The 27,900-nt window shown below is 35.9% G+C and overlaps 1 protein-coding gene across 7 annotated transcripts in view; it reads left to right on the forward strand.

Annotated features, from left to right (window-relative positions):
- LOC121320101 (exocyst complex component 1-like) overlaps positions 1–26,021 on the forward strand; it is a 48,242-nt gene extending 22,221 nt beyond the window's left edge. For 2 of the 7 annotated variants that reach the window (XM_041258321.1, XM_041258331.1), the window contains 12 exons: positions 638–697; positions 2,186–2,335; positions 3,523–3,628; positions 4,501–4,545; positions 5,977–6,140; positions 16,609–16,719; positions 17,128–17,207; positions 19,554–19,782; positions 20,227–20,410; positions 20,714–20,913; positions 22,424–22,618; positions 24,369–26,021. In XM_041258321.1, coding sequence (XP_041114255.1) covers positions 638–697; positions 2,186–2,335; positions 3,523–3,628; positions 4,501–4,545; positions 5,977–6,140; positions 16,609–16,719; positions 17,128–17,207; positions 19,554–19,782; positions 20,227–20,410; positions 20,714–20,913; positions 22,424–22,618; positions 24,369–24,521 — 1,677 coding nt within the window. In that variant the 3' untranslated portion in view covers positions 24,522–26,021. The remainder of the gene's footprint in view (positions 1–637; positions 698–2,185; positions 2,336–3,522; positions 3,629–4,500; positions 4,546–5,976; positions 6,141–16,608; positions 16,720–17,127; positions 17,208–19,553; positions 19,783–20,226; positions 20,411–20,713; positions 20,914–22,423; positions 22,619–24,368) is intronic. The other 5 variants (XM_041258348.1, XM_041258358.1, XM_041258367.1 and 2 more) reach the window with 3 other exon arrangements.
- Positions 26,022–27,900: the final 1,879 nt, after the last annotated feature.

Raw genomic sequence — 27,900 nt, forward strand, 5'->3', positions numbered from 1 at the left:
TTTTACATTTTCTCACCAATCATTCTTTAAAATGTCTAAAGTAAATTACCAACAATTCATTAAGATTGGGTCATTTTATATGCATTCTGGAACCGAAAAAAGGGTAATGCATTTTAAGAAGACCAATACATATTAAAATGTGCTTTTAACCAGTGTTTGTGGTCTGTTTGTGGTCACTGTACATTAATTTTGTTTTGTGGACTTTTGGAAAGACGTGCCTCATTTGTTTTTGTATACTCATCCTAGAAAAACACAAATAATTGTCAAAAAATAAGAAACACTTATTCAGCTTCCTCTGCTGTCACATGCGTGATCAAGGATGTTTTTCTAAACATTTTTCTAAAAACATTTGGAAGCAAATTTTCATTTCACTCTGGGTGTTGGCATCTTCACATGCGCTTTCAGAAGTGCTGTAAATGATACAAAACATGACGCAAAACGTATGCAGTTTAGAAAAACGGCAGTGATTTGTCATGCACATGAGATCTTTCCTTAGCCCTGCCTTAAGTTTTGAAATGGTACGTTAGGTTTAATTATCTTTACTATTTGTATTTCGACCTCTAGTCTGTTATAGTTTGTGTGTTTTCATCCTGTCTTTTGTCAATACTTTAATTACTTGCCTTTTGTTTTCAATCAGTTCAATCACTTCACTCAGACCCTCCCCCACTTCTTTAGGGCTTCCTTTCTTTCACTTCCTGTGAGTACACCCTGTTTTCCATCCTGCTTCACCATTAACTTGAACATCATCGTGCTTCATCAAACTTCAGAACTATGGAGTTGCATGTGTTGTAATTGTACTGTTTTTACCTGTTTAACCCATTTAGGTATTTAGCACTGTAGTCCTTTTAAATAATTCCTCAATAGCATATTGCTAAGGAAAATAAAATTGACTGTTATAAAGAATTAAGCTTTCCTAGTATTTAAAGTGAGTGTTTTTTTTTTTTTTTTTTTTAAAGTTCTGTCTGAACATTCTTAACATGGCCCATCAATAATTTTATGACTCGCTATGTGCTAAAGGTTTGCGTTTTTTTTTTTTTTTTTTTTTTTTTTTTTAAATCTTATTGAGTAAAACTCAATTTTTGACTAGTTTCAGATAAAGTGAAAAAATGAATGACAAAAGAGCGAACCTGAATCTCTGACAAGGCCTTATCTTGCATTTAACATGTGTTTGAAACAGTAACACTTGTAAATCAAAAAAGGCAAAAGTAGTACTTTCTGTTCACAAAACCCTTAGTCCAGCATGGCAGCCTCTATCAGGAGCATCCTGTAACTTGTTATACACACTTTGTAACAAAGGATTGTTTCATTGCATTGCCGTGTTTTCAAAAAGATATTGTGCTACTATATATTATATATATATATATATAATATATATATATATATAATATATATATATATAGATATAAAAACCTTTATATTAACATTACAAAGATATCGCAATCAAAGGAATGCTGCAGTTGCATATAAACAATCTTTTACAGACCAGGAAACTCCATTGTGATCATTAACCTAAAAAAATAATTTAAAAAAATTAATAACCTTGCAGCTTCACCCTTTAAGACAAAATGAAACTAACCATAAATACAAAAGGGGGGAAATGAATTTTAAAACAAAACACCAAAAAATGTGCATTGCACCATAGTGCTCTGTAAAATGTGTAAAAATTCAAATGCCAGTTATTTATTTTTTATGTAAGCTTAAAAATGCTTTTACCATGTAGGGTACCTGAGGCAGTCTGCATTTTCATCTCATTTGTGGCTACTGAGACAAAATATATGAACATGAACTCGGAACATGGAGCTTTAATGCTAAACTCGGTGCTTACAATATGAAGGTACAATGTTTCTGTTCAAAGGAATGATGGTAGAGCTTTTACTCATTTTACATGCAAATAGTATGTTCACACTTTGACTTCCAAAAATAACTACGCATATATAAGAAACATTATGTTTGTGGCTTGTGTGTGTTAACCTCCTGCTTCTTGTTTTGCTTCATGTACTCAGGTTGCCATTTTCAATACTGTTCAGTAGGTGGGGTTGGCTGCAAATTTTCATTTTTAAAAATACTTATAGGTGACAAAATAATGCCAATTAATCATATCCAATGTGTATTAGCATCACTCTGTAGGGCTCACATTTTCCTATGTGAAAAAGATATTAGATTTTTAACTTTTTGTTTACCACAGGGTCATGACCAAAGCGCTACACTGGCTCAGCACTCTGTTGAGCTGTCACTGCCCAAGCACAACCCATTGCATCGAGATTTACTCAGATATGCAAAACTAATGGAGTGGCTGAAGAATGCTCAGCGTGAGAAGTATGAAGGGTTAACAGGGGTAAGGATGCTGAAAAGTCAAAGTATTACATTAGGGTCCAGATTTGTACATATTTACAGTCAACGTGACTTCAATAACCAAAAACAGAACATTAAATATAAGTATAGTCCAAAAGTAAAGCAAATTACACAAAGTATGAAATGTTAGAAACATGTAAAGATGTGTAAACTATATCATATACAATCTTAAATCTAACACTGTTACAATTTTATTTTGAAATATACAAATTATCGTATTCCTTCGAATTTAAGACACACTTTTTAAAACATTTTTCTTCTGAAAAATGTTAGAATTAAAACAATGTAGAATATTTATTTGGTTTTCTATATGATGTGTTATTTTATTCTGAAAACAGCAAAAATGATTATTTTGTACTCTGTTTTGTATGCTACTGTAGCTTTAATTGGAAGAGATACACGCTGTATCGTTGCAGCTAAACTGCGTCTTGGTACAAGTTTCATTGAGCTGTATTTTAATTCAGTAAACAACAGGAAAAAAATGTGTAAGGAAATAGAGTATGAAAAAATCACATCTTGGACATTGTGTACTTTGTGAACCTGGCTAAACTTTACCGGCTTACACAGGTACGCTGGCTGTTTGTACACATATGCATTTGCCTTTTATTCTTGGGAGCGTTAAAGCGGGGACTAGTAATCAAATACACAGAAATTTTGCACCCTGTTTATTCGAATAGGAAACTATTCCAAATTCCTTTCCCTACAAATGTTACAGTTGACAATTCAGAAAAACAGGGTACTGGCACCTGGATAATTTTGATCCTAATTGGAAGATTATGAAACAGCAGGCCCTTACAAATCACCATCAAGGTTATCGTACAGATAGATTTCTCTATGAGTCTGTCAGACTCCAGTTAAGTCAGTATGCATCATTGTAATGAGAAAGTTAATTTGATATTGTGATTACTGTTATAGAGCAAACCGCACAAACTTGGGTGGCTTCAATTAGATCTCTCTAACAAAATCCCTGGTATACCAACTGAGATGCAGCATCTAATTTCCACTATTACGTTTCAAGTTGTTAGGGTCCAGTTTGTCCTCTGGCAAATGCTGCTTCAAAATTCACAATGTATATTACCTTGTTCATTCATAAGAAACCCAGCATGTTAAAACCATAGAGATCCCACAGCAAATGTTGACGACAATTATTTTTTTTGTTGTTTTTTGCAGAATTATGTTGATTATATTGCAAGATTGTATGAGCGGGAAATTAAAGATTTTTTTGAAGTTGCAAAGATTAAAATGACAGGCTCAACTAAAGAGGGCAAAAAGTTTGGTAAGATACATTTTTATTAATAGATTGTTTTTTAATTATTTCACTGTTGAAAATACTGATTACATAATCTGAATTGCATACTGTGCATGAAATTGAAGGAATTTTAACAATGCAGAAATAATTTTCCTTTCTAGGCACATGAAATGTGTGTGCGTGTATACTTTGTAAAGTTTTTGCAAAAATTGCATTATTTAATAGAGAATATATACATACAAAATATATAACTTAAAATAGCACTAGAAGCATATACAGTGTCTGTAACCCTAAAGGGTAAACTCCATGAGCTGACCAGCATGATCCTACATCCCACGATTTAGAGAAACCACTACATTTAAATTTATAGTATCTTGCATGTTTTAGCAGTTGCTTTTCATTTTTGGACTTGTTTGTCCTCCAGTGATCACAGTAAGAGTCGAGGAGCCCAGCTTTCGATTCAGTTTGTCAAGAATGACCCTCAGTGCAGCACAATAGTACAACAAAATACGTGTTGCAAGGGAAAAGCAACTAATATTTATCCACAGTTAGTTTAGTTCATAATGCAGATACATACAACCTAGTAGCAAGCTGTAAAGTGAACACAGAGGACATACCAACAAAAGAAAAAATGAAATCCAGCTGATATGATATGCACTACAGTGAGTGGTTTGATTCGTGCTGAGACATTTCTATTGTGAGGTTGGTCAGTGTCTTGCACAGTGTCTTCTTTATGGTCTTTAACATCTACATTTCTTTTCAGTGAGTAGTTGTCCTAATGCTTGTTTTGCTTTTTTCACAACTAACTTTTAACTTGCCCTGTGCTGCACGGTCTTAGTGACAAACATATGCTAACCTGTCTTTGTCTTTGATGCCTGCAATCTAATCTGCTACCACAGCCACGCTTCCTCGAAAAGAGAGTGCTGTGAAGCAAGAAACAGAGAGTAAGTATTCCTGCACCATTAAAAAGCTTAATCTGTGTGTTTGCTTCACATGTTGCATTCTCCATTGTACCAGAAAATGAATAACAGTTTAAATTGTACTGTACATGTCAGAACTTATCTGAAGGTTAATTTTACAAGACTGGCATCAAATTATGTAGCATTTTTAAGGAAGGTAAGTGGTGGGGGTGGGGGGGTCATATTTTAAAGCAACTGAATTCATGTTGGAGGTAAAACTGACAATAAATAACACTACTAGCATGCTGTTAAGTGTTTTGTTTTTATTCTTTATACAGCTACAATTGTTTTATTCCTTTCATCAATATTGAATACAGAACCTGGGCAGAAAAGACATTTGTGTGTATTTATGCAGGGAATATCTGAGTGTCAGTGATTTTGTACAAGACTATATTTATTTACCAGAGGCAGTGGGTTTAAGATTAATTGTTTATATGCTGTTCAGAGACCCAAACTTGTCCACTATTGGCAACTTGTATTGGATTACTTTGTTTGTAATCTGTCCTGTTTTTGTGTGTAACATATCTTTTTACGACTGGTTTTGTTTTTTCTGACTTGGCTGTTCTAACGCATGTAAAAAGTTGTGGTCCAATACTGTACAAAAACAGATTTGGATGATCTGGTTTATGCAGTTATTTAGCAAAACAAAAACAGCTTTGTAAAGCTATTCATTATTTGCTTTTCATACCCACCAAGCAGTTCTTGCTACATTTCATCTTTCTATAGTATTACGTCCCATTTATGGTTTTAAAGAATACGTGGTTGGCAGGGATGGGGTTAAATTCCCCTACCTGCCTGGGTTCATTGTGTTCAGGTGGCTGGGGTTGATTAGATGATTAGTTTAATTAATGATCAATCTGCGCCCAGTCACCTGACATGAAAGGAGGCCTCTGCTTCTCATTTGGGAGGAGGGAGTTGAGGAATCAGGTTGGTGTTTTGTTTGTATGTTTGAAAGTTTGAATCCAGTGAAGGCATTGCCCAGCCTGGAAACCTTATTTTTTTGTAAGTTTTGTTGTTTTTCTATTTGTGTTTAAAGATTTTTTGTTTGTTGTCTCTGGGCCTCTATCCACTCACCAGCCTGCCACAGTGGTGTTTCCAAACGTTATTTATATGAAGTCATTAACATTAATATTTCTGCAGGCTTTATGGCTGTCGTCATGTCAATGTTGTGTTTCTTTTAAAGGTGATAAATACATTGACTGCTGAAAAGCTTTTATCTATTTATCTTTCAAAAGGTTAAACCGCACTACATATAAGTCCAATACAAAAAAAGTGGTTTTATAGCAATGTATAGCTGCTTGATCATACCAAAATGCAAAATTCTAGATTTTGTTGAAGATACGTGGCCTTAAGTATGGTAAAAACCATTTAACCGTGCTGAAAGTAATTGCACCATTCTGTCCTTGTGTGTGTCAGGCCTGCATGGGAGTTCAGGAAAGCTCACTGGCTCAACATCCAGCCTCAACAAACTACCAATCCAGGGTGGAGGAAGTCGCAGATCTCAGTCATCCTCATTGCTGGATATGGGCAACATGTCTGCCTCAGACCTTGATGTGGCAGACAGAACCAAATTTGACAAGGTACAGAATTTTTGGGTAGCAATCAATTATAAAACACAAATCTTGTTAATGAAGCCATCGGTGGAAGTCCATCTAATATCAATGTTTTTTTTTTTTTTTGTCACATTCTGAAGTTTTCATTGGCATCAAGTTTTTGTGTATTTTTGGTCAAAAGGCTACTTTTTCATAAACTCTGTTATACCTACATCACATTTAGCTCCTAAAATCCTAATGTTTGATGTAAGATTTTAGAAACTTTTAAACTGCTGGATTTGCGTATGTCTATGTGTGCATCTTTTAGAAGGTTCAGCATATTTTTTACAGCACACATGTTAACCTATATAATGAACGGATACTTTATTTGGGCTTTATTGCCTATTTTGATTGGATCGCCAATAATACTTTCACCAATCAGAGGGTTGCATACAGTACTCGTAACGATCCTGCCCTCTGTCAGACTGCTATACAGACAAGTTAAAGAAGCGCTGAACGAGAAATAATGTGTCAGATATCGAAGTGGACATGAGAGTGGCAGTGATGTAGCCAACTTGCTTGAAAACATTAAAAGTAGACCAGACATTTCCATCAATGGATTTTAAAAAAATCTGGAAATTATGTGATCAGAAACCCAGAGGCAGGGTAAACTGAGTCTGCTACTGTAGTAGGACTGTTCATTTTTTATGTTAAGGTTTTTTTTTACAAGGGTTTAAGTAACAGCAGGGGGGGGGGGAGCCAGGGGGTGAGGACCAAGCCACTTTGACTTTCCACCTTGAGTTATACAGTCGATGGTCTATAACACCAACCCCAATTTGATGTGCCCAGCACACCACCAAAGAATGAGAGACCCTGGCATAAGTACATTTTTTGAATATGTACAAAATAAGGATTTTAGGAATGGGTAACATAACTTAATCTCCCATCAATGGTTTGTTACCCATAATTCTTCTGGACCCTGAGGTAATGTTGTCGTACAACATAAAAACAGATACTTGTACAACATGTGTCATGGTGGCCTGTTCTGGAGTTTATTTAGTCCTTCCAGTACTCATTTATAGTGTGACACTGTTTAAAACACTCCTCCAAACAGGCCTGGCTGAGAGGGACAGCATGTATACCTCCATATGCCCTTGTGGGAACATGCACGGCTCCTTTTTTTGTGTCTTGGCTTTTCTCCCAGACTGTAGCAGTGTTCGAATAAAATGCCATTCACTAAGCCTTGCCACTGTTCCTTATCTTTCAGTCTCTGGTATTTCTTGTATCGCAGAGTGTTGGACACGTTGCTGAAATAAAGTAACTTATTACTCGTTTCTAAAGCAAAAAACTAATATAATGTCCTTATTAATAAAAAAGGTAGCTTGTTATATTACTCATTATATTAATTTTGTCGTCCTGCAAAACAGCTGTTGACTATTGATTACTATTTAAGCGATAGAGCCCGTCTATGTGGGCTCTACCGTGTGGTAGATGACCACGACTGGAGTTATGCATTCCGAGCCGTAGACGAGGGCTCTAACAAAAGTCAAGATCATCTACCACACGGTAGAGCCCGCATCGAGAGGGCTCTATCTCTATTAGAAAATGATTTATTTCTTTATTTTCTCTTTTAAAAAAACTTTAAAACCTATATTTACCTTGAACTTCTGATATTTCACCAGGTAACATTCTGCTGAGGAAAATAGTCCCTAATATAATTAGATTAGAAAAACGACATACACTTAGAGAAAACGTTATTATTAAAATTAGTTTATTGCTATCATATTTATTTATTGGGGTCTTACTCTTATTATAATTTATCTGGACATGTACATTTGTTGAAGGTCGGTGTAGTATTGAGTCTGACTCAAAACTTGTTGGAGGCGGGGCATCATTCAAGCAGGCAAGAAGTGGATTGGCTGGTGCGGAAAGAACGGAAACGGTTTGGAGGTTGACTGGCTGGTTTTGAGAGAGGGCGTTATTTGGATCCAGCTGATGACAGAATCGTGGACCAATCGTGTCTTTCCTGTTGATTTGCTGTAGTAGCTGCAAATTGAGCCTTCATTACGGTGCCCTGTCACATACATGATTTCCCTTGTCTGTAGACTAGCGTCAGAAAGTATGCTTAAGTAGCTTTTTTTATGTTATCAGATTAGAATGTTAAGGGAAAAAGCTGGTATTTATGTGCTTCAATGTTCCAGTGGGGATATATGCAAAATATGCTATGCTAGATCTGGAAGCTGGTTGGCAATTTGCACTCATTTGTCTTCTAATTAGCTGTATGTCTGGTAATTCATTTATTAAATGTTTCAAACACGTTTTTAAAATATGTAGTATAATAAACAAGCAACTCTTAATCATTTACTGGATATAGTAAATTGTAATCCTTACAACACATGCGACTTTGTGCAAGTCATAAGAAACTTATGTTACATAAAGGCTTTTTATGAGAGAATAGCGAACGTTAGTGCAGGGAAAAAAATTGACAATGTAAATAAAACATTGCGTTAGATAAATTACTTAACGTAATAGAGACACATGTATTTTGTAGACACATACTGTGCATCAATTATACTGTAGTATTTTTCTTACACATGCAATTTGAGTTCTTTTAATTACATTGTCAAACTATTTTAAATGTTTTGTTTATAAATCTAAATAGTCTTTGTTGTATCGCATCAAAAGAAGCTTGGGTTACTGTCAGATTCTCTGTTATGCTTTTATTAAGCTCTGTACTCAAGTCAGTTAATCTTGATTGTGCGCATGCATGAAATGAGAGCTGTTGTGTTCAAGGTTTCCATGTGTTTAGGGAAAATAGAAGTTCAGTCTTTAGGGACTACCGTAAGACAAGTTGTTAGTGTTTTCGGTTTGGCGGCATGTCGTGATGACTGAAAATTCAATAAAGAGCAGTTAAAATTTGCGATTACAACTGAAATGTACTTTTGCTTTAGAAAATAGAAAAGACCACCAATGTCGGTGCACACCAGAGAAAGGGTAACGAGATGAGCTATTGTATTTTTTGGTGGAAAGTAATACTATTACTCCAATAAAAACCTCGCTATTGCCTCGTTATTAACGTAATGCGTTACCCCAACACTGATCACACACAAGGCTGGAGATCTAAAATTCTCTGGTGCTGTACTTAGGTACACTACATAGGCGTTTGTACAAAGAAATCTGGACCATGTACATGTCAAGCTTCTTGTACTATAGCATGGTCTTCCATGCAGCATTGTACCCTTCCCATGTATTTATTGTAGTCCAGGACACACTTTGGCTTGTTTGTGTGTGTCCTGACCTCGCACAAGAACTGCTACAGTAGCCTTATCTTGAATGATGGTGAGGTGGTACATGTTGTTTTTTTTTTTTATTGTCAGTGTATTTAACTGCCAGCAGTACAGAGCACTGCTTTTACCTCTCCTCGGTTTGTTGGCTACCAATTGACGTGGAAATCCCTTCCTGTTTGGACTTATTGTACCACAAACCATTGTATCTCCTGTACAAAGCCCTAATCAAAGGGATCTCATTGTAGAAGTTATCTACATGCATACGGTAGCCAAAAGGGGAAAAACAAGGTCCCACACAATTATCAGCGGTCTGCAAGCATGGGGGGCAGCTAGATGGCCGAATCTGAGCCTTCCCTGTTTACACTTTGAATCGATGAGTGGACACAGTGTACATTGTAATCCCATAACGGGCACGTTCATGGGAATGTACTGCTTAAAGAGAATCCTCCCCTTGAACAGCAGGAGGCACTAATCTACATATATATTTTGGCAAGGTGTGTGTGTGTGTGTGTGTGTGTGTGTGTGTGTGTATATATATATATATATATTATATATATATATATATATATATATATATATATAAATTTGATTTGATATATATATATATATATATATATATATATATATAGATATATATATATATAGATATATATTCATATTTACGCTTCAGGTGGTCCTTCAGGGGAGCCTTGGCATTTTTGTTAGGTAAAAATGTTGCTATTAATTGGAATCTGTGTAGACTCTTTGCGGAGGGGAAAAGTGGGGCATGATGAATTGGGTTGGTGGACCAAAATAAATAAATTCCAGGTTTACCCCTATTACCATTACAAGGGATTGGCCTCAGAACATTTTTATTTCAATAACGTTTAGTGGGGATCCACTTGTGCACCCTAGAATGTGGCCCCTGGTTGTTCCCATGCTGTGCCAGATATTGTTGAGCATGCAAATTGCTAGGGGGGTGTCCAGTGGTAGAATGGCTAAATCTACCACCACTTGGTCAAGGCCCATCTACTGTACTGGGTTCAGGCAGGGGCTCAGGCTGCATAAGCTCCTCTTCCTGACCACTGTTGATCTCCTCACTGGAGGAAGTGTCACTTGGCTCATATTCACCGGCATAAAATCACTCCATTAGGAGGTTAGCAACAGACTCTGCACCGAGCCACCGCCTTGCCATTTACTTCCCAAAATAACCTCCACTGCCCAGGGCAAATAACATTCTAAATAAAAAAAAATAATAAAAAATGCAGTAATGCAATTAAATCCTATACAATTACAACATGGGTTGTGGGGGGAGAGGAGATAATTCAATAAAGAGTAAGAACATAAGAACATAAGAAAGTTTACAAATGAGAGGAGGCCATTCGGCCCATCTTGCTCGTTTGGTTGTTAGTAGCTTATTGATCCCAAAATCTCATCAAGCAGCTTCTTGAAGGATCCCAGGGTGTCAGCTTCAACAACATTACTGGGGAGTTGATTCCAGACCCTCACAATTCTCTGTGTAAAAAAGTGTCTCCTATTTTCTGATCTGAATGCCCCTTTGTCTAATCTCCATTTGTGACCCCTGGTTCTTGTTTCTTTTTTCAGGCTGGAAAAGTCCCTTGGGTCAACACTGTCAATACCTTTTAGAATTTTGAATGCTTGAATTAGGTCGCCACGTAGTCTTCTTTGTTCAAGACTGAACAGATTCAATTCTTTTACCTGTCTGCATATGACATGCCTTTTAAGCCCGGAATAATTCTGGTCGCTCTTCTTTGCACTCTTTCTAGAGCAGCAATATCTTTTTTTATAGCGAGGTGACCAGAACTGCACACAATATTCAAGATGAGGTCTTACTAGTGCATTGTACAGTTTTAACATTACTTCCCTTGATTTAAATTCAACACTTTTCACAATGTATCCGATCATCTTGTTAGCCTTTTTTATAGCTTCCCCACATTGTCTAGATGAAGACATTTCTGAGTCAACAAAAACTCCTAGGTCTTTTTCATAGATTCCTTCTCCAATTTCAGTATCTCCCATATGATATTTATAATGTACATTTGTATTTCCTGCGTGCAGTACCTTACACTTTTCTCTATTAAATGTCATTTGCCATGTGTCTGCCCAGTTCTGAATCTTGTCTAGATCATTTTGAATGACCTTTGCTGCTGCAACAGTGTTTGCCACTCCTCCTACTTTTGTGTCGTCTGCAAATTTAACAAGTTTGCTTACTATATCAGAATCTAAATCATTAATGTAGATTAGGAATAGCAGAGGACCTAATACTGATCCCTGTGGTACACCGCTGGTTACCACACTCCATTCTGAGGTTTTTCCTCTAATCAGTACTTTCTGTTTTCTACATGTTAACCACTCCCTAATCCATGTACATGTGTTTCCTTGAATCCCAACTGCGTTCAGTTTGAGAATTAATCTTTTGTGCGGGACTTTGTCAAAAGCTTTCTGGAAATCTAAATAAACCATGTCATATGCTTTGCAATTATCCATTATCGATGTTGCATCCTCAAAAAAATCAAGCAAGTTAGTTAGACACGATCTCCCTTTCCTAAAACCATGTTGACTGTCTCCCAGGACCCTGTTACCATATAGGTAATTTTCCATTTTGGATCTTATTATAGTTTCCATAAGTTTGCATATAATAGAAGTCAGGCTTACTGGTCTGTAGTTACCTGGTTCAGTTTTGTTTCCCTTTTTGTGGATCGGTATTACGTTTGCAATTTTCCAGTCTGTCGGTACCACCCCTGTGTCAAGAGACTGCTGCATGATCTTGGTTAGCGGTTTGTAAATTACTTCTTTCATTTCTTTGAGTACTACTGGGAGGATCTCATCCGGCCCAGGGGATTTGTTTATTTTAAGAGCTCCTAGTCCCTTTAACACTTCTGCCTCAGTTATGCTAAAGTTATTTAAAACTGGATAGGAACTGGATGACATGTGGGGCATGTTGTCAGTATCTTCCTTTGTAAAAACTTGTGAAAAGTAATCATTTAATATATTTGCTATTTTTTTTTCTTCATCTACGATTTTGCCATTTGTATCTCTTAAACATTTAATCTCCTCTTTGAATGTTCGCTTGCTGTTGTAATATTGGAAAAACATTTTGGAATTGGTTTTAGCTCCCTTAGCAATGTTCATTTCTATTTCTCTCTTGGCCTTTCTAACTTCCTTTTTGACTTGCGTTTGCAGTTCTGTGTACTCTTTCTGCGTACTTTCTTTTTGGTCCTTTTTTAATGCTCTGTAAAGTGCCTTTTTTCGCTGAATATTTTTTTTAATTGATCTATTAAACCATTTTGGCAATTTAGTTTTACATTTAGATTTGTCTACTTTAGGGATATAATTGTTTTGCGCCTCTAGTACTACATTTTTGAAGAACAACCATCCTTCTTCTGTGGGTGTTTTCTCTGTTTTACTCCAATCTGCTTCTGTTAGTCTCTGTTTCATACCTTCATAGTTTGCTTTTCTAAAATTGTAAACCTTAGCTTTAGTCATTACTTTTGGGGATTTAAAAAACACTTCAAATGAGACCATGTTGTGGTCTGAGTTTGCCAGTGGTTCTCTGACCTCTGTTTTAGTTATTCTATCTTCGTTATTTGAAAAGACTAAATCAAGGCATGCCTCCCCTCTAGTCGGTGCCTTGACAAATTGTGTTAGGAAGCAGTCATTTGTCATTTCCACCATTTCTGTTTCATCCTTCGCGCTACCCACCGGGTTTTCCCATTTTATTTGGGGGAAGTTGAAATCCCCCATTAGTATTGCTTCTCCTTTGCTACACGCATTTCTAATATGTTTGTGTAACAGATTATTGTGCTCACCGTCTGAATCTGGCGGTCTATAGCATGCTCCTATTATTATGCCTTTTGAATTTTTGTCTGTTTTTCTGACCCATATTGATTCGGTTTTATTTTCTTTGTCCAGCTTTAACACCTGGGCTTCAAGACTGTTTCTTATGTATAGCACTACCCCTCCTCCTCTTCTGTCCTGCCTGTCTTTTCTATACAGTGTATACCCACAAATATTATATTCGTCCCCATCACTCTCAGACAACCACGTTTCTGTAACACCTATCACATCATAGTTACCTGTTAGTGCAGTAGCTTCAAGTTCTAGAATTTTGTTTCTGATACTTCTAGCATTTGGATAAATACATTTAATGGTTCTTACCTGAGTTGTTGTTCTTGTTTTGATGCGGTCTCCCTTCTGTTTTTTTGTTGATTTCTCCCCCCTTCCTTTCTAGTTTAAATGCTTCTGAACCTGCTCGAGGATCTTTTCTCTGAGTAGACTAGTTCCCTTGTTATTTAAATGCAGTCCATCCCGTCTATACAGATAGTCCTCGTTGTAGAATGTGGTCCAATGATCAAGATAGGTGAAGCCTTCCCGTGTGCACCACGTCTTCAGCCATGCGTTTTGATTAATTATTTCCAGCTGTCCATATGGTCCTTTGCAAGGTGCCGGTAGTATACCAGAAAATACCACAGTTTTGGTTTTCTCTTTTAATTTCCTTCCTAACTCTCTGAATTTGTTTTGCAGGGATTTTGGTCTGTCTCTTCCAATGTTGTTTGTACCGATGTGGACGACTACTACCGGGTCGTCTCCTGTTTGTTTTAGGAGCCTGTCCACGTTCTCAGTGATGTGCTTGACAGAGGCTCCCGGAAGGCAGCACACTGTTGTAGTAAAGGGGTCCAAACTGCGAATTGAACTTGCTGTGTTTCTCAATATGGAGTCCCCAACAATCATGACCTCCCTTCTTTTTGCTGTCTGGTCACCACTGTCAATGGGATCCTGGATGTTGTTCCTTTCATTCTCTTGTTGTTGGTTCTGCTCATCAAAATTCTGAAGTGACTCAAATCTGTTGGTTGTTTTGATTTCTGGTGGTTGTGTTTGACGAAGTTTCTTTTTTTCCCTGCTTCTGCCTCCCTGAACCCAGCTGTTCTGACCTTCTATCTCCCTGGTGGCTTTCAGTCTGTTAGGGGTGATGCAGACTTCCATGAATTGTGGGTGTGCCAGTTCCTCAAGATCCTGTTGCTGTCTCACTTCTTCCAGCTCCATTTCTAGCATACTTACTAGTTTATGCAAATCCTGGATCGCGCGGCACTTTACGCACACTTGGTTTAGCTCCGCTGGGTTTTCTCGGATTTCCCACATCAAGCAGGTGTCACAGATTACTGGCTTGAAGACCATGTTGAGGTTTATTTTTTTGAAGTATAGTTTCTTCTGCAGCCGTCAACCTGCTTTCAAACTGCTTCTAAACTGCTCTGTACTTTTCTACGCCTGTACTTCTCCCACTCGCTGTCGCTGGGAAGACTCATAATAGTAGATGAGGAACAGCTAAATGAAATAGAAGAAAGCAAAGATTGAAAAAAAAAACGACTACAGCATGGGATGATTAATGTACTTAAAGAAAAAAATATGGACATTAATTTTATGGAAATAAGTCCAAAAAAATCTCAACAACATTAAGGGAATTTTATGCCAGTGCAAGAAGTTCATTTGGGGACCAGTATTCAGTCTCAAGTTTTATAACGCTGAGCTGTACTAAATACATATTTTAACAGAAGTTTTAAGCAAGTTTTAACATCTCTGCTGACAGCGAGTTTAAAACCAGCAGTAATGTATTCCCTTCAGAAAAGCAGATAAAGACAAGGCCAGACACCACCCCCCGAATTACCAGCCTGGATTTGAAGTGTCGATCGTCAACTTAATCTGGCACGACTAGGACGCGAGGATGTCTGACAACTAACAAAAACATCTTTTGAGATCCAAAAGGATGAAAACTTACTAGAATATGTGTGCCTCGCATATAACAAGCTCACCTCAAGATCCGGCTTCAGTCTTCATCGCAGCTGCTCTCCTTACTTCCTTAGGATAATTTGAAACTCTGCTTGCCCATCATCACAGCTTGTAATCAGTTCAATAGCTTTTAGTGAGATGGCACTTTTGATGCAGAAATTCACAATAAAGCGAATAATAAGCGAACAATGAATTAAGTTAAATTTGGGACTGTATTACACTACGGATGTATACACAATAAAAGTTTCTGGTTTTGTCTTAATTTAAATGTGTTTTAATTATTTTAATTATTTTTCTGCCCACAAATGACAGGTAGCCGTGTTATAAGCAGTATAAACCAGTTCTGGCTGTGCAGTTCCGATGATATATAGATCACACGGCCCATAGTGTGTGTGTGTCTACATATATATATTTTTCTTCCTATATATATATCAGAAGAAAAATCTAATCAAATCAACAATTACAATCAAATATTTTTTGGGGATATGGGGAAAAGAAAAAAAATCAAATCAATGTATTATGAAGCAAAGTCTAATTGTGTGTGTGTGTGTGTTTTTTTTTCAACCAAATATAGAACAGGAAAAAAATCTGATCAAATATTTTTTTTGTTACAGATGTAGGGTGAAAAATGATAATGAACCGTTTAAGGGGATGGGGAGATAAGAAAAAAAAATAATTTGAAATTGGGGATGGTACCCAAAATGAGATTCAGTATACACAGTTTAAAGTAAGAAAGGATGTTATACAAGAATTAAAAAATAAGATCATAATCAAAAAAATATATGTAAACTGATCAATCTGTGAATAAGCGTCAAAAACTAGCTAAGCTACAGTTTGTCTCCAACATCAGCTCAACCAGACACAACAAAGTCTGAGATATAAAGTTTAAAATACAGAAGTTGTAATAAAAAAAAAAAATCACTTGGTTCCTAACGTTTATTTAAGCCTCTGATCCATGAGCTCAGACATCACTGGAGGGAAAAAAATGTAACCACAAAGTTTCAAAGCCTCCTGACATGTGATCATTTGTACTTTTAATTGTCATTTAAGGTAGATGCACACACACAAAAAAAAAATCTGTGGTGCTTTTACAGGAGTATAATTATAGCACAGAGATTTTACGGTCGTGAACATAGTGCTGTGGTGATACTGTACAACGGTATTTATTTCCCAGTATGCATATATTTACAGTATATACAGGTATACAATATGCAATACAGGTCTGATTGAAGATATGGGCATCGCTTCAGTGACAGGGTTGTTTGCATGAATAAGAGTAGAAATGGTCAGTTCACAGTACAGTCGTTACTGGCATTCAATAGTATCTAATTTATAAATGTATATAGTGTTTAGATGCAAAATGAGGCACCATACTGAAATCAAGTGTGTAAATGTACGCTCTTGGTAACACTGTAAAACATCACTCTCAAACATTTTGTCTTTAGATCTTTGAACAAGTTCTAAGTGAGCTGGAGCCTCTTTGTCTGGCGGAACAGGATTTCATCAGCAAATTCTTTAAACTACAGCAACAGCCCAGCATGCCAGGATCTACAGCTGTGAGTCTTCAGTCTGAATAATGTACCAAGAGAAAGGGGAGATTTTGATAACTGATGGGATTCATTTTGAAGGGAGTGGCGGGAGAATATGAGTCCAAACATGTTGAACAATATATCGGTAAAGAAAACATTTGTCTACAAAGATGCTTCTTTGATTTACTCTTGATATTTTTATTGAGTGTTTTAAGTTGTGGATGTTTTAAGAAAGTGATGCATCAAATAATTTAAATAGTTCATTGCCAGGAAAATGGATGATAAAATGGTTCAGGGACTCTATATAAAGCCATGAACTGAAGGCAAAAATATGTCTTGGGGGGGAAAAAGAATTCCTTAAACATTGTGTGTGTGTGTGTATATATATATTCTCTACTGCTTGTTTAATCATTAAATATGATGATACTTTTATAGGCAGACGGAGAGGAAGCAGATGGTGCAGTGCCATCAAGGCATGTATCTGTTGGGGAAAGACAGCAGACTTCAACGTCGGAGTGAGTATTTGTGTTTCTGTGTAGACTTCCTTATTTACCATCATCTAGGCTGTATTTGTTTTCACGGTAAAAAAAAAAAAAGTATTTCACAATTTAAACATAACATTTATTAAAGCAGAAAAAATTGGGTTGTCGCTTTCAAAATTGATAATTTGTCTTTAGTTATTATACAGTAAATGTACTTAAATACTTTCCTGAACTGAGTGCTAAATTGCAGGGTATTTTTTTTTTTTTTTTTTTTTTTATGTCCACCTTTTTTTAAGACATTATTTAAAAATAAAAAATAACCCCATACAACCTCTGGACAGTGCGATCATTAGCAGAGATGTTTCCAGTCTTTTGAATCTTGCAACGCTATGTGTTGTGTTTACTCATTTACTGAAAGCAAAGTAAACCGGGTGCTGTGTTCCTAAATGTGACAATGTGTTAGTAAAACAATCATTCGCAAAGTGTTGATACCGTAAACGTAATAGAATTCAAGAAAACGTGTTATATACAAGCATTTCATGAATATTAGCCACTAATTAATGGGACAAAGTCCAAAATACACCATTTCTGGCAGTTTCACAATTTTTTATAAAACAAACTAAAGAACCCTAAGCAAATTCAAATATGTGTTCATGATAAGTGTTGGCACCTTTACATTAACCCTGTAAAGCCCATTTCTGTATAGTTTTAAACCCAGCTTCACAAGCCAGAATTTTTCATATGCAGTACATTGTGTTGCCTGACAGAAAGCATTATTGTATTTTGTACAAGAAACTGAATTTAGTTATATAAATTAAGTAGCTTTTCTAATTTAAAAATGCTTGGGCATTACAGGGTTAAAAATATATATCTCTCTCTCTATCTAGCTATATAATTTTTTATATAAAAAATATATATATTTTTTTTAATGGATTGAAAACCATTACACAGTAATTAAGTTGCATTATAAAATTAATAGCCTGAAAAGATGTAATTACTTCCAACATCTGTTGAAGAAGAATGTTTTGGCAACATAGCAGATGATGATTAAGACAGAGGAGTTGGATTCACGTTTGATAAAAGCACTCCTAGCAAACTACAATAAAGGAAGTGTAAAATACAAAAATCTCCAATAATAACAATAATCAAGAAGTACCACAGAACAAATCCAACTGACACTCTTGAAAGAAAGTGGACATCCAGAGAATTACGGAAACAGCATGCTGAAGAATCGTCTGAGCAGCTAGAAAAAAACATTCAAGGTTAACAGCCACGGACTTAAACCCTAATCTAACCCATACAAAAAACAAAAAAATACAAACATTTGCTAAGAAATATGAACAGGAATCTGAAGCATTCATCAACAAAATTCACAAAAAAATGGCTGCCAGTATGTTTGGAGAAAAAAAAAAAAAAAAGGGAAAGCCTTCAATAAAGAAAACTTTGTACCTACAGTTAATCATGGAGGTGGTTCGATGATGATTGGGGGTGTTTTTAGCAGTTTAGGGATTGGAGATATACATGTGATGGAAGATTGAATGAATGCAGCCTTATAGGAAAACATTCTACAAAGTACAACGATACCATCTGCTCGTAGGCTGATTGGCAGACAGTTTATCTTCCAACACGGCAAAGACCCAAAGCATACGGCTAAGTCAACTCTGGAATTCTTGAATAAAACAACGTTCTGGAATGGCCTTTGCAATCACCAAATCTCAATCCAATAGAAATGCTTTGGGCTGATCTGAAAAATACTGTAGCCAAGCATTGTGTATCCAATCTGAGGTCATCGAAATATGCAAGACAGAATGGTTCTAGATTTTAACCAACAAGGTGTAACATACTGGTTAAGAATTATCATATGCTTTTGTCTGATGACCTATAAATTCGTGTAAGAAAGTATTTTGCAACCCCTAAAAGTGTCCCGTGATGTAATCTGTTTCTACTCATGGATGAAAATACTTTACATTTCTTTTTTTCAGGAATAAATTTCGATCGTGCTAACCACGAACAGTCCTTATAAGCTAATATAATATTAATTAATTCAGTATTCCCCGACATAATGGATTTAATATAACCATATAATAATATATAAATATATATATATATATATGGTATATATATATAGATATAATATATATTTATAGATATATTATATATTATATATTATATATATATATATATATATAATATATATATGTTTTTTAATAAGAGTTGATTTAAGATAACAATATTGTAAGTCGTCAAGTGATGGTCTCAAACTTGCAAAAAACTTTCTACAAATTGATCTGTCGGCTAACTGTGTAAGTGGTATACAAGGAAATTTAGTTTAAGATTTAGGCTTTTTTCATTGTCATTAATGCTGGTTTCTTTTTACAGCAAGGATTTGGTTCGGCACATGATGAATAAAGTATTTCATTGTATTGAGGTCGAACTCAATAATCTGATTGCCCTTGGTGACAAGATTGACAGCTTTAACTCGTTGTACATGTTGGTGAAAATGAGTCACCACGTTTGGACTGCAGAGAATGTAGATCCAGGTTCCTACCTCAGCACCACACTTGGAAATGTCTTGGTGACAGTCAAAAGGAACTTTGATAAATGCATTGTAAGAGATCGTTCATGCTTTGTTCTCCTTTAACTTCAGGAATAAGTTGATTTTTAACATGCGTAATGCTTTATTCAACCTTATAATATATATATTATATATATCTATATATATATATATATATATATATATATATATATTATATATATAATTAAGTCAGAAGTCTTGTAATATTTATGTGGTCATGTCAGGATTTACTTTAACAATGCAAGTGACACTGTACCTGGTATCTTTTTTGTATTACTTCGTAAAAAAATCTAGCAAGGTCTTTTTTTTTTCTTTAATGCATTTCCTTACAGCATGTTAGACATTAGTCTGTCCTTTTTTTTATATTTCCCCACCTGAAACATTGACAACCATCTCTCATTATACTAGTGCCTGTTTTTGTTGCAATTGATTTCTGCTGGTTTTGTGTCAGTAAATGTATCTCCTTTCTTTTTAAAGTCAACTCAAATTAAACAAATGGAAGAGGTGAAGATCTCAAAGAAGAGCAAGGTTGGCATCCTTCCGTTTGTTACTGGTATTGAGCAGTTTGCAGAGCTGGCCGAGACAATCTTTAGAAACGCAGAGCGACGTGGAGATTTGGACAAGGCCTATGTGAAACTTATCAGAGCGGTGTATTTCAATGGTAAGAAAACACTACAGGTAGGGAATATAGTTATGAGTCACTATTTATTCCCAAAGTGAAAAAAGGCAGCTGCTGTACATATACTGTGTGTCACTTTGCAGAATTTTAGCTTGGCTACATTTGGCGCTATATCTGGAAAAACTTAGTTCAAGCTTGGTTGAGCCTGTTGAAGACTCTATACAATATATTTTAGTATATCAAACACAGTGTATTACATTGAGTCAGGTCTATCAAAATATTTAATCTAAACCTGCACCATTATTTTGTCAAAGAAATTGAAAGGTTTTATGTATTTATTTTAAGTTGAGAAAGTTGCAAATGAAAGCCAAAAGACACCCAGAGATGTTGTGATGATGGAGAACTTCCATCACATCTTTTCAACTCTGTCCCGTCTGAAGATCTCCTGCCTAGAGACTGAGAGGAAAGAAGCCAAATACAAGTACACTGATCACCTGCAGTCCTATGTCATTTACTCTCTGGGACAGCCTCTGGAGAAACTTAATGTAAGTTGCTGTACTTCATTTCTAAATGCTTGCTGGTCATTTAGATTTTTGTAATGATGTTTATGGATAGACATTTATGTTGGGTAATAGTCATCTACGTATTCTTTTCAAAAGTTAAGAAAGGTGTGCGTGCCTGTAGCTCTCCTTTTTGAAAAATAAAATAAGACTGTCAGTGGCTTTAAAGTAAAAAGTAGAGCAATCAGTAAAATATAAACCTTACCTGTATCCGCTGAATGACATCTATAAATGTAAGTTTGACATAGACAGATGCCTCTATATACCCCCAGATTGCAACACAAAGTTCTGTTCCAGTTGATGTTTGGTACTCCTATAATTGATTAAAATCTTTGACATACAGATGGAGAGACAGACAAACAAGTAAGGTCTGTGTATCCCCGGATTCTAATACACAGTACTTTAGATATATGTTGAAACTGTAGGTGTGACAGAATACATATTTACAAATTATAAAAACTAAGACTTTCCTGAACAAGAGAAGTAAAAAAAAATGTAAGGGAGTACATACAGTGAGACAATCAGATAGACAGACTGCCAGACAACTTCAATAAATCTCCCTCATGTTGTGATAAACTGAGTATAATTCATTAAATAATATCATTAGGATTTAAGTGATACACAGACAGTTTGGACAGACTCCATTTACCCCGACTGGATGACAGGCATGTCGGTATTGTCAGGCAATACACTTCTAACTACAGAATCAATATAGCAACTGTAACGAAGGGTCCCCGCTAAGGCTGGTTTGCACCCTTCAAACAGCAGACATAGGCACCAGAACTGCATATTTTGCACTTTCGTGCACTTTTATTTACACAGATAAACAAAGCACCAAACAAAAAGCCTAGCTCCCACTTGCAGCACAAGCAGCACTTTTACCCACACTTAAACTAGAACGGGACTACTAGTCTGTTTACCCATTTCTAAAACACAGATACCGGTTTTATAACACACAGTAGTAAAACGAACAGTAACCACCACAGACTCTTCACCCACCACCAGCACAGACAGACAGGCTTTTATACATAAACATATGACACTAATTACAAACACTTAACCAATAATTAAATTAAACCATCCCCAAATGTACCCATGTGTTTCCCATTTAGCCCCAGAGGCTTCTGGGACCTGTAGTTTTTTAGGCCTATGGCCAAGACACCTCTCCCATGCACTACAAAATGATTACACATACCATGAATACCCAGTAAACACACAGGCAGGGCTCTCGCCCTGCTACACAACTTAGATTTTCAGTGGCTGTCTTGTACTGCAGAAGATGCCAACATCCTTTATAATCCTGAACGCCTGTTGCAAACTAGCTGTACTAGCTTCCTTGACTTCATATTTTAATGAGAGAATTCATCCTTTGCTACTGGCATTAGGAAATAGTCTTTGGTTTGAAAACAGCAGACTTCACTGACTTAGGAACCTGTAATTTATTAATCAGCAGAAAATGTTAATATATTAACTAGCCTTGTATGCACAATTTCAGCATTTCTTTGAGGGTGTTGAGGCTCGTGTAGCACAGGGAGTGAGAGAGGAAGAAGTGAGCTACCAACTGGCCTTTAACAAACAGGAGCTGCGCAAAGTTATCAAGGAATATCCAGGGAAAGAGGTGAAGAAGGGGTTGGACAACCTCTACAAAAAAGTGGACAAGCACCTCTGTGAGGAGGAGAACCTGCTGCAGGTACAGTAATGCTGGGAAACCCAAGTATTTTATTTAGTCTAGGTAAATACAGTTCATATTATTTTAATGTTTCTCAATTACCATACTTTCAATATTTAATTTGTTACATATTTTTTAATACATTGAGAATATCTTAAATGTTAGAAAACAGCAAATTCATTGTGATTTACATTTTTTAGTACAAGTTGTACAGTTCCAGATCAATCTAGATGGCATTGGATTGTAGTAAGGGTATAACATTTTTAAAACCCCTACTCAGAAGATAGTTGGACTGACCTCATTTAAAATCATTGTCTGTGCCTTAAATTAACAGGATTGGAGATCGGATTATTGCACTCTCCTTTAAACAGATTTATCTTTACAGTGGCTCTCAAAAGTATTCACCCCCTTGGACATTTCCACATTTTATTGTGTTACAACATGAAATCAAATTGGATTTAATTATGAGATTTTGCCACTGAGCAACACAAAAGTCCATAATGTCAAAGTGAAAAATAAAATCTACAAATTGTTCTAAATTAATTACAAATACAACTGTCCTATTTGGATAAGTCTCTACCAGCTTTGCACATCTGGACATTGCAATTTTTGCCCATTCTTTGCAAAATTGCTCAAGCTACGTCAAGTTGGATGGGGACCTTTGGTGAACGGCAGTTTTCAACTCTTTCCACATATTCTCAATTGGATTGAGGTCTGGGCTTTGACTGGGCCACTCCAGGACATTGACCTTTTTGTTTTTAAGCCACTCCAGTGTGGCTTTGGCTGTATGTTTGAGGTCATTGTCCTGCTGGAAGATGAATCTTCTTCCAAGTCCCAGTTCTCTTGCAGACTTCAGCAGGTTTTCCTCCAGGATTTCTCTGTACTTTGCTGCATCCATTTTGCCCTCTGTCTTTATGAGCTTTCCAGGCCCCATAGCATGATGCTGCCACCACCATGCTTCACGGTAGGGATGGTGTTCTCAAGATGATGTGCGGTGTTAGGCTTGTGCCAAACATAGCGCTTAGCGTTGAGGCTAAAAAGCTCTATTTTGGTCTCATCAGACTATTGGATCTTCTTCCACTTGGTCTCAGAGTCTCCCACATGCCTTCTGGCAAACTCTAGCTGAGATTTGATGCAAGTTTTTTTCAACAATGGCTTTCTTTTTGCCACTCTCCCATAAAGGCCAGTTTTGTGAAGCACCCGGGCTATTGTTGCCGTATGCACAGTGCTTTGAATGTTCCTTCGTCTTCATGATGTAGTTTTTGTTAGGAAATGTACTAACCAACTGTGGGACCTCCCAGAGGCAGGTGCATTTAACCTGAAATCATGTGAAACGCCTTAATCGCACACAGGTGGACTCCATTCAACTAATTATGTGACCTCTAAAGACAATTTGTTGCACCAGAGCATATTTAGGTGTGTCATAGCAAATGGGGTGAGTACTTATGCAATAAATGATTTTCTGTTTTATATTTGTAATTAATTTAGAACAATTTGTAGATTTCATTTTTCACTTTGACATTATGGACTTTTTTTTTGTTGATCAGTGGCAAAAACTCCTAATTTAAATCAATTTTGATTCGATGTTGTAACACAGTGAAATGTGGAAAAGTCCAAGGGGGGGTGAATACTTTTGAGAGCCACTGTATTTAATCTGCCACAAAGCATATCCTCTTATTGGTGACTCAAATTATGTTCGTGAAGAGCAAACAGATGTGGAATAAATAATACATTGTTTTAATAGCTTCATGTTGTTCCCCTTTGCTGTCAGGTTGTGTGGCATTCAATGCAGGATGAGTTCATTCGGCAGTACAAGCACTTTGTTGGGTTAATCGGTCGCTGTTATCCTGGGTCTGGGATAACAATGGATTTCACTATTCAAGACATTCTTGAATATTTCTCCAGCATTGCCCAGTCTCATTAATTTGGAATAAGGAACACAAGATGTCTGCAAGATACTGCTTGTTCGTGTGTGCTCTGGATTGTGTGGAGATATATAAACACTCCTTTCTCAATTCATGTGTTAAATTAAATATGTAAAGGACTTTCTGTATTTTCCTCAAGAAAAAAGGGGTGTTTAATTTTATATTTTTACCATTTGTAACCAAGACTGTTTAGTACAGTTTCTTTGCAGTGGCATGTGTGTCTCTTCCATTAAGGAAGGGAAGTTTGTACTATGATGTGATGTTTGTTATGGTAGAGGCGAGGTATGTGTTTGTAGTTAACGCAGAGGGGGAATACATTGCCGCCAATGCTGATCAACAGGACACTGCTGATATACTCCCAGATAAGCATTCTTCAGTTGAAGAATAATGTTATTTCTTGTGAAAGGTTGATTGGCATAAGCATTAATGTCTTTAACACTATTAGTATTAGCCTACTTATTGCCACTAATCTGTGAGGATGTTTTGTAACAATACTAATTATGTTTGCATTTCAGCCAGTGAATATTAGTTTACAGTTTTATCTAAAAGCATTAAGTGGAACATTCAGACATGAAATAAAGGCCAAGGGTTTGCTAATAAAATAATAAAATACATACCTTAAATATATATTTCACAAACTATGTTTCTCATAGAATGTTTGTTATTTACTGGTTTCAGATTTACTAAAATAGTGATTTGTACTTTATTTTCTCTGTGTAGAATAATTAACAATTTTTATAAATGTGTGCAGAATTCTAACTGATTACAAAATAGTATACACTATAACAGGGGTCTGTAACCCTGGTCCTGTAGAGCCCAAGTCCTGCAGGTTTTATAGGTGTCTATGTCACCAGTGACTGAAGATCTGGAAGACCTGTTCATCTTGAATAATTAAACCAGTAATTGGTTCAAGTAACTGAGAGCTCAGTTGAAACGAAAACCAGAAGACCCTGTAGAGCTTTCCTGGACCAGGCTGGAGACTCCTGCGTTATAGGGATTTTGTTTTGCACTTCAATTAATCTTTGCAAGATGTTTGAATACATTATGCACTGGCCAAAGTTGTTTAAAAACATGTCTAGTTACATTGTCCATTGTGTCAAACCAGCTAGCTGCAATTGATGAGTAACTAACTACAGTTGAGTTTTGCAAATAAGTTGTTTGCTTATTTCATTGTACACTATTATCAGTGTAAGGTACATATGTGCTCTTATGATCATGCCAAATAATTAATAAAAATATTTCTTTCTCAGTTTGATATGATTTTGTCACTTTCAGAATAGGTGCATAATTTTGGCTATTCTGGTACAAAATACTGTACATGCATAAAATACAAAAGCTTTAGAGATTGATGGTAGTTCAGTTATACAGTACTTGCTTAATCGCCTATTGCCTCCCACTCTCCCAACATGTAAAATATGAACAAAACAAGTTATCAGTTTGGTGATGAAATATTGTACTTTTTATAACGGCTTTAAATAAAAGCACGTAAGTCACCAAAATCTTGAAAAATTGAAGTTCTGTAATGGTTAATGCCTATTGAATATTTATTAACCTGATCATAATTGTAGTTTAAGGTTAAAGGTTTTTAAAGAATACTGTCTTTTGCACTAAATGTAATAATCTACAGTGGTAAACTCGACGCTTTTGATAAGTCAACACTAAATTAACCGAGGTTGACTCTCTCTCTGTGTGTGTGTGTGTGTGTGTGTGTGTGTGTGTGTGTGTATATATGTATATATATATATATATATATATATATATATATATATATATATATATATATATATATGATATTATATATATATCCTATATCAGCTCAGAGTTTGTTAGGAATAGGCCTTGTAGTCGAGTCCTCAAACCTTGAGTTCCGGGTCCTGTAGTCGAGTCAGAGTCACAAGTCCTTGACTTAAGTCTCGCACAATTCAAATCAATTGTCATTAACTAGTGGTCGTACTGGGGAAACACTTTTACCTAATGAACATTGTCTGTATCCCTCAGGAAAAAGGCACAAATGTGGGAACACCATGTAACAATTTTTTTTTTTTTGTTCCTGGGTAGTAAGTGTTATTTCCTAATTGCTTATGCCTCAAAAGTATAGAAAATGGCTATTATTCCCCACAAACTTTGCTTTTGTGACCAGGACAGTGATATTTCAAAATATCACTATTTCCAGTGGGAAAACAGGCAAATGTGTGTCTCTTTGTTTACATAAAGTCAGAAAAAAACAACATATGAATCCAAATTAACATGTATTTATACAAAAGTAATACAAAAATGACTACAAAGATTTAGAAGTGAGTAGTTTTTCGAGATTTACGATTATACTGTATTTACAGCATAACCGTAAATCTCGAAAAACTACTCACTTCTAAATCTTTTGTAGTCATTTTTGTATTACTTTTGTATAAATACATGTTAATTTGGATTCATATGTTGTTTTTTTCTGACTTTATGTGAACGAAGAGACACACATTTGCCCGTTTTCCCACTGGAAATAGTGATATTTTGAAATATCACTGTCCTGGTCACAAAAGCAAAGTTTGTGGGGAGTAATAGCCATTTTCTATACTTTTGAGGCATAAGCAATCAGGAAATAACACTTACTACCCAGGAACAAAAATTGTGTTACATAGTGTAATAAAAAATAAAAGTACAAAAAATTATTTGATTTATTTTTTTTCTAGCTAGATTTATTCTATTTGCATGCTTTTTAAAACTTGTCTATCACTATCTTTTCTTTTGGAATTGGAATACTGTTTGGATGTACCTGAAGTTTATAGATAAGCTTTAAGTTCAAGTTTGTGGACGTTGTTTTTCACTGATAGTAGCTGTCATCTGGACTATAGAGCTGGTGTAGTGTTAGAAAGTGGTACATAGTCAGAATGTTTTGTGCATACCACAGTTTGACTCCTGTAATGGCAGAAAGTGGTACAATGTCATATTTTGGTACATGTGCAATCAATTGTGGTCTGATGGGTGTTTTCCTATTGTCCTAAAGAAGTAAATTGATCATTAATTATACATACACATAAACTGTTAACAGACAATTAATTTATTTCAAAAGTAAAAACAATTCACGAGAAGTCCACTGCAAAGTTGCACAAGTTAAAAAAAAAATAAAAAATGTATAAGATCCAATGTACTGCATATGATAAATATGTACATACAATTTTCTTAGTAATGGAGAAATACATTAAAAATAAGGTAAAAGACTGGGAAATATGATAAATTCAATTGAAAAAAAGATGTAAATGAAACAGCATAACGTACCAGATTTGAATGGGTGCTTCCCTGCTTTCTTAGTGGAAGTTGTTTAGGGTTGCGCAAGCAAGCGATGTGTGCAGAGTACCACTTTTTAATGTGTACCTGAAAATAACA

Source organism: Polyodon spathula, chromosome 1 (genome assembly GCF_017654505.1).
Source record: "Polyodon spathula isolate WHYD16114869_AA chromosome 1, ASM1765450v1, whole genome shotgun sequence".
Lineage (NCBI taxonomy): Eukaryota > Metazoa > Chordata > Actinopteri > Acipenseriformes > Polyodontidae > Polyodon > Polyodon spathula.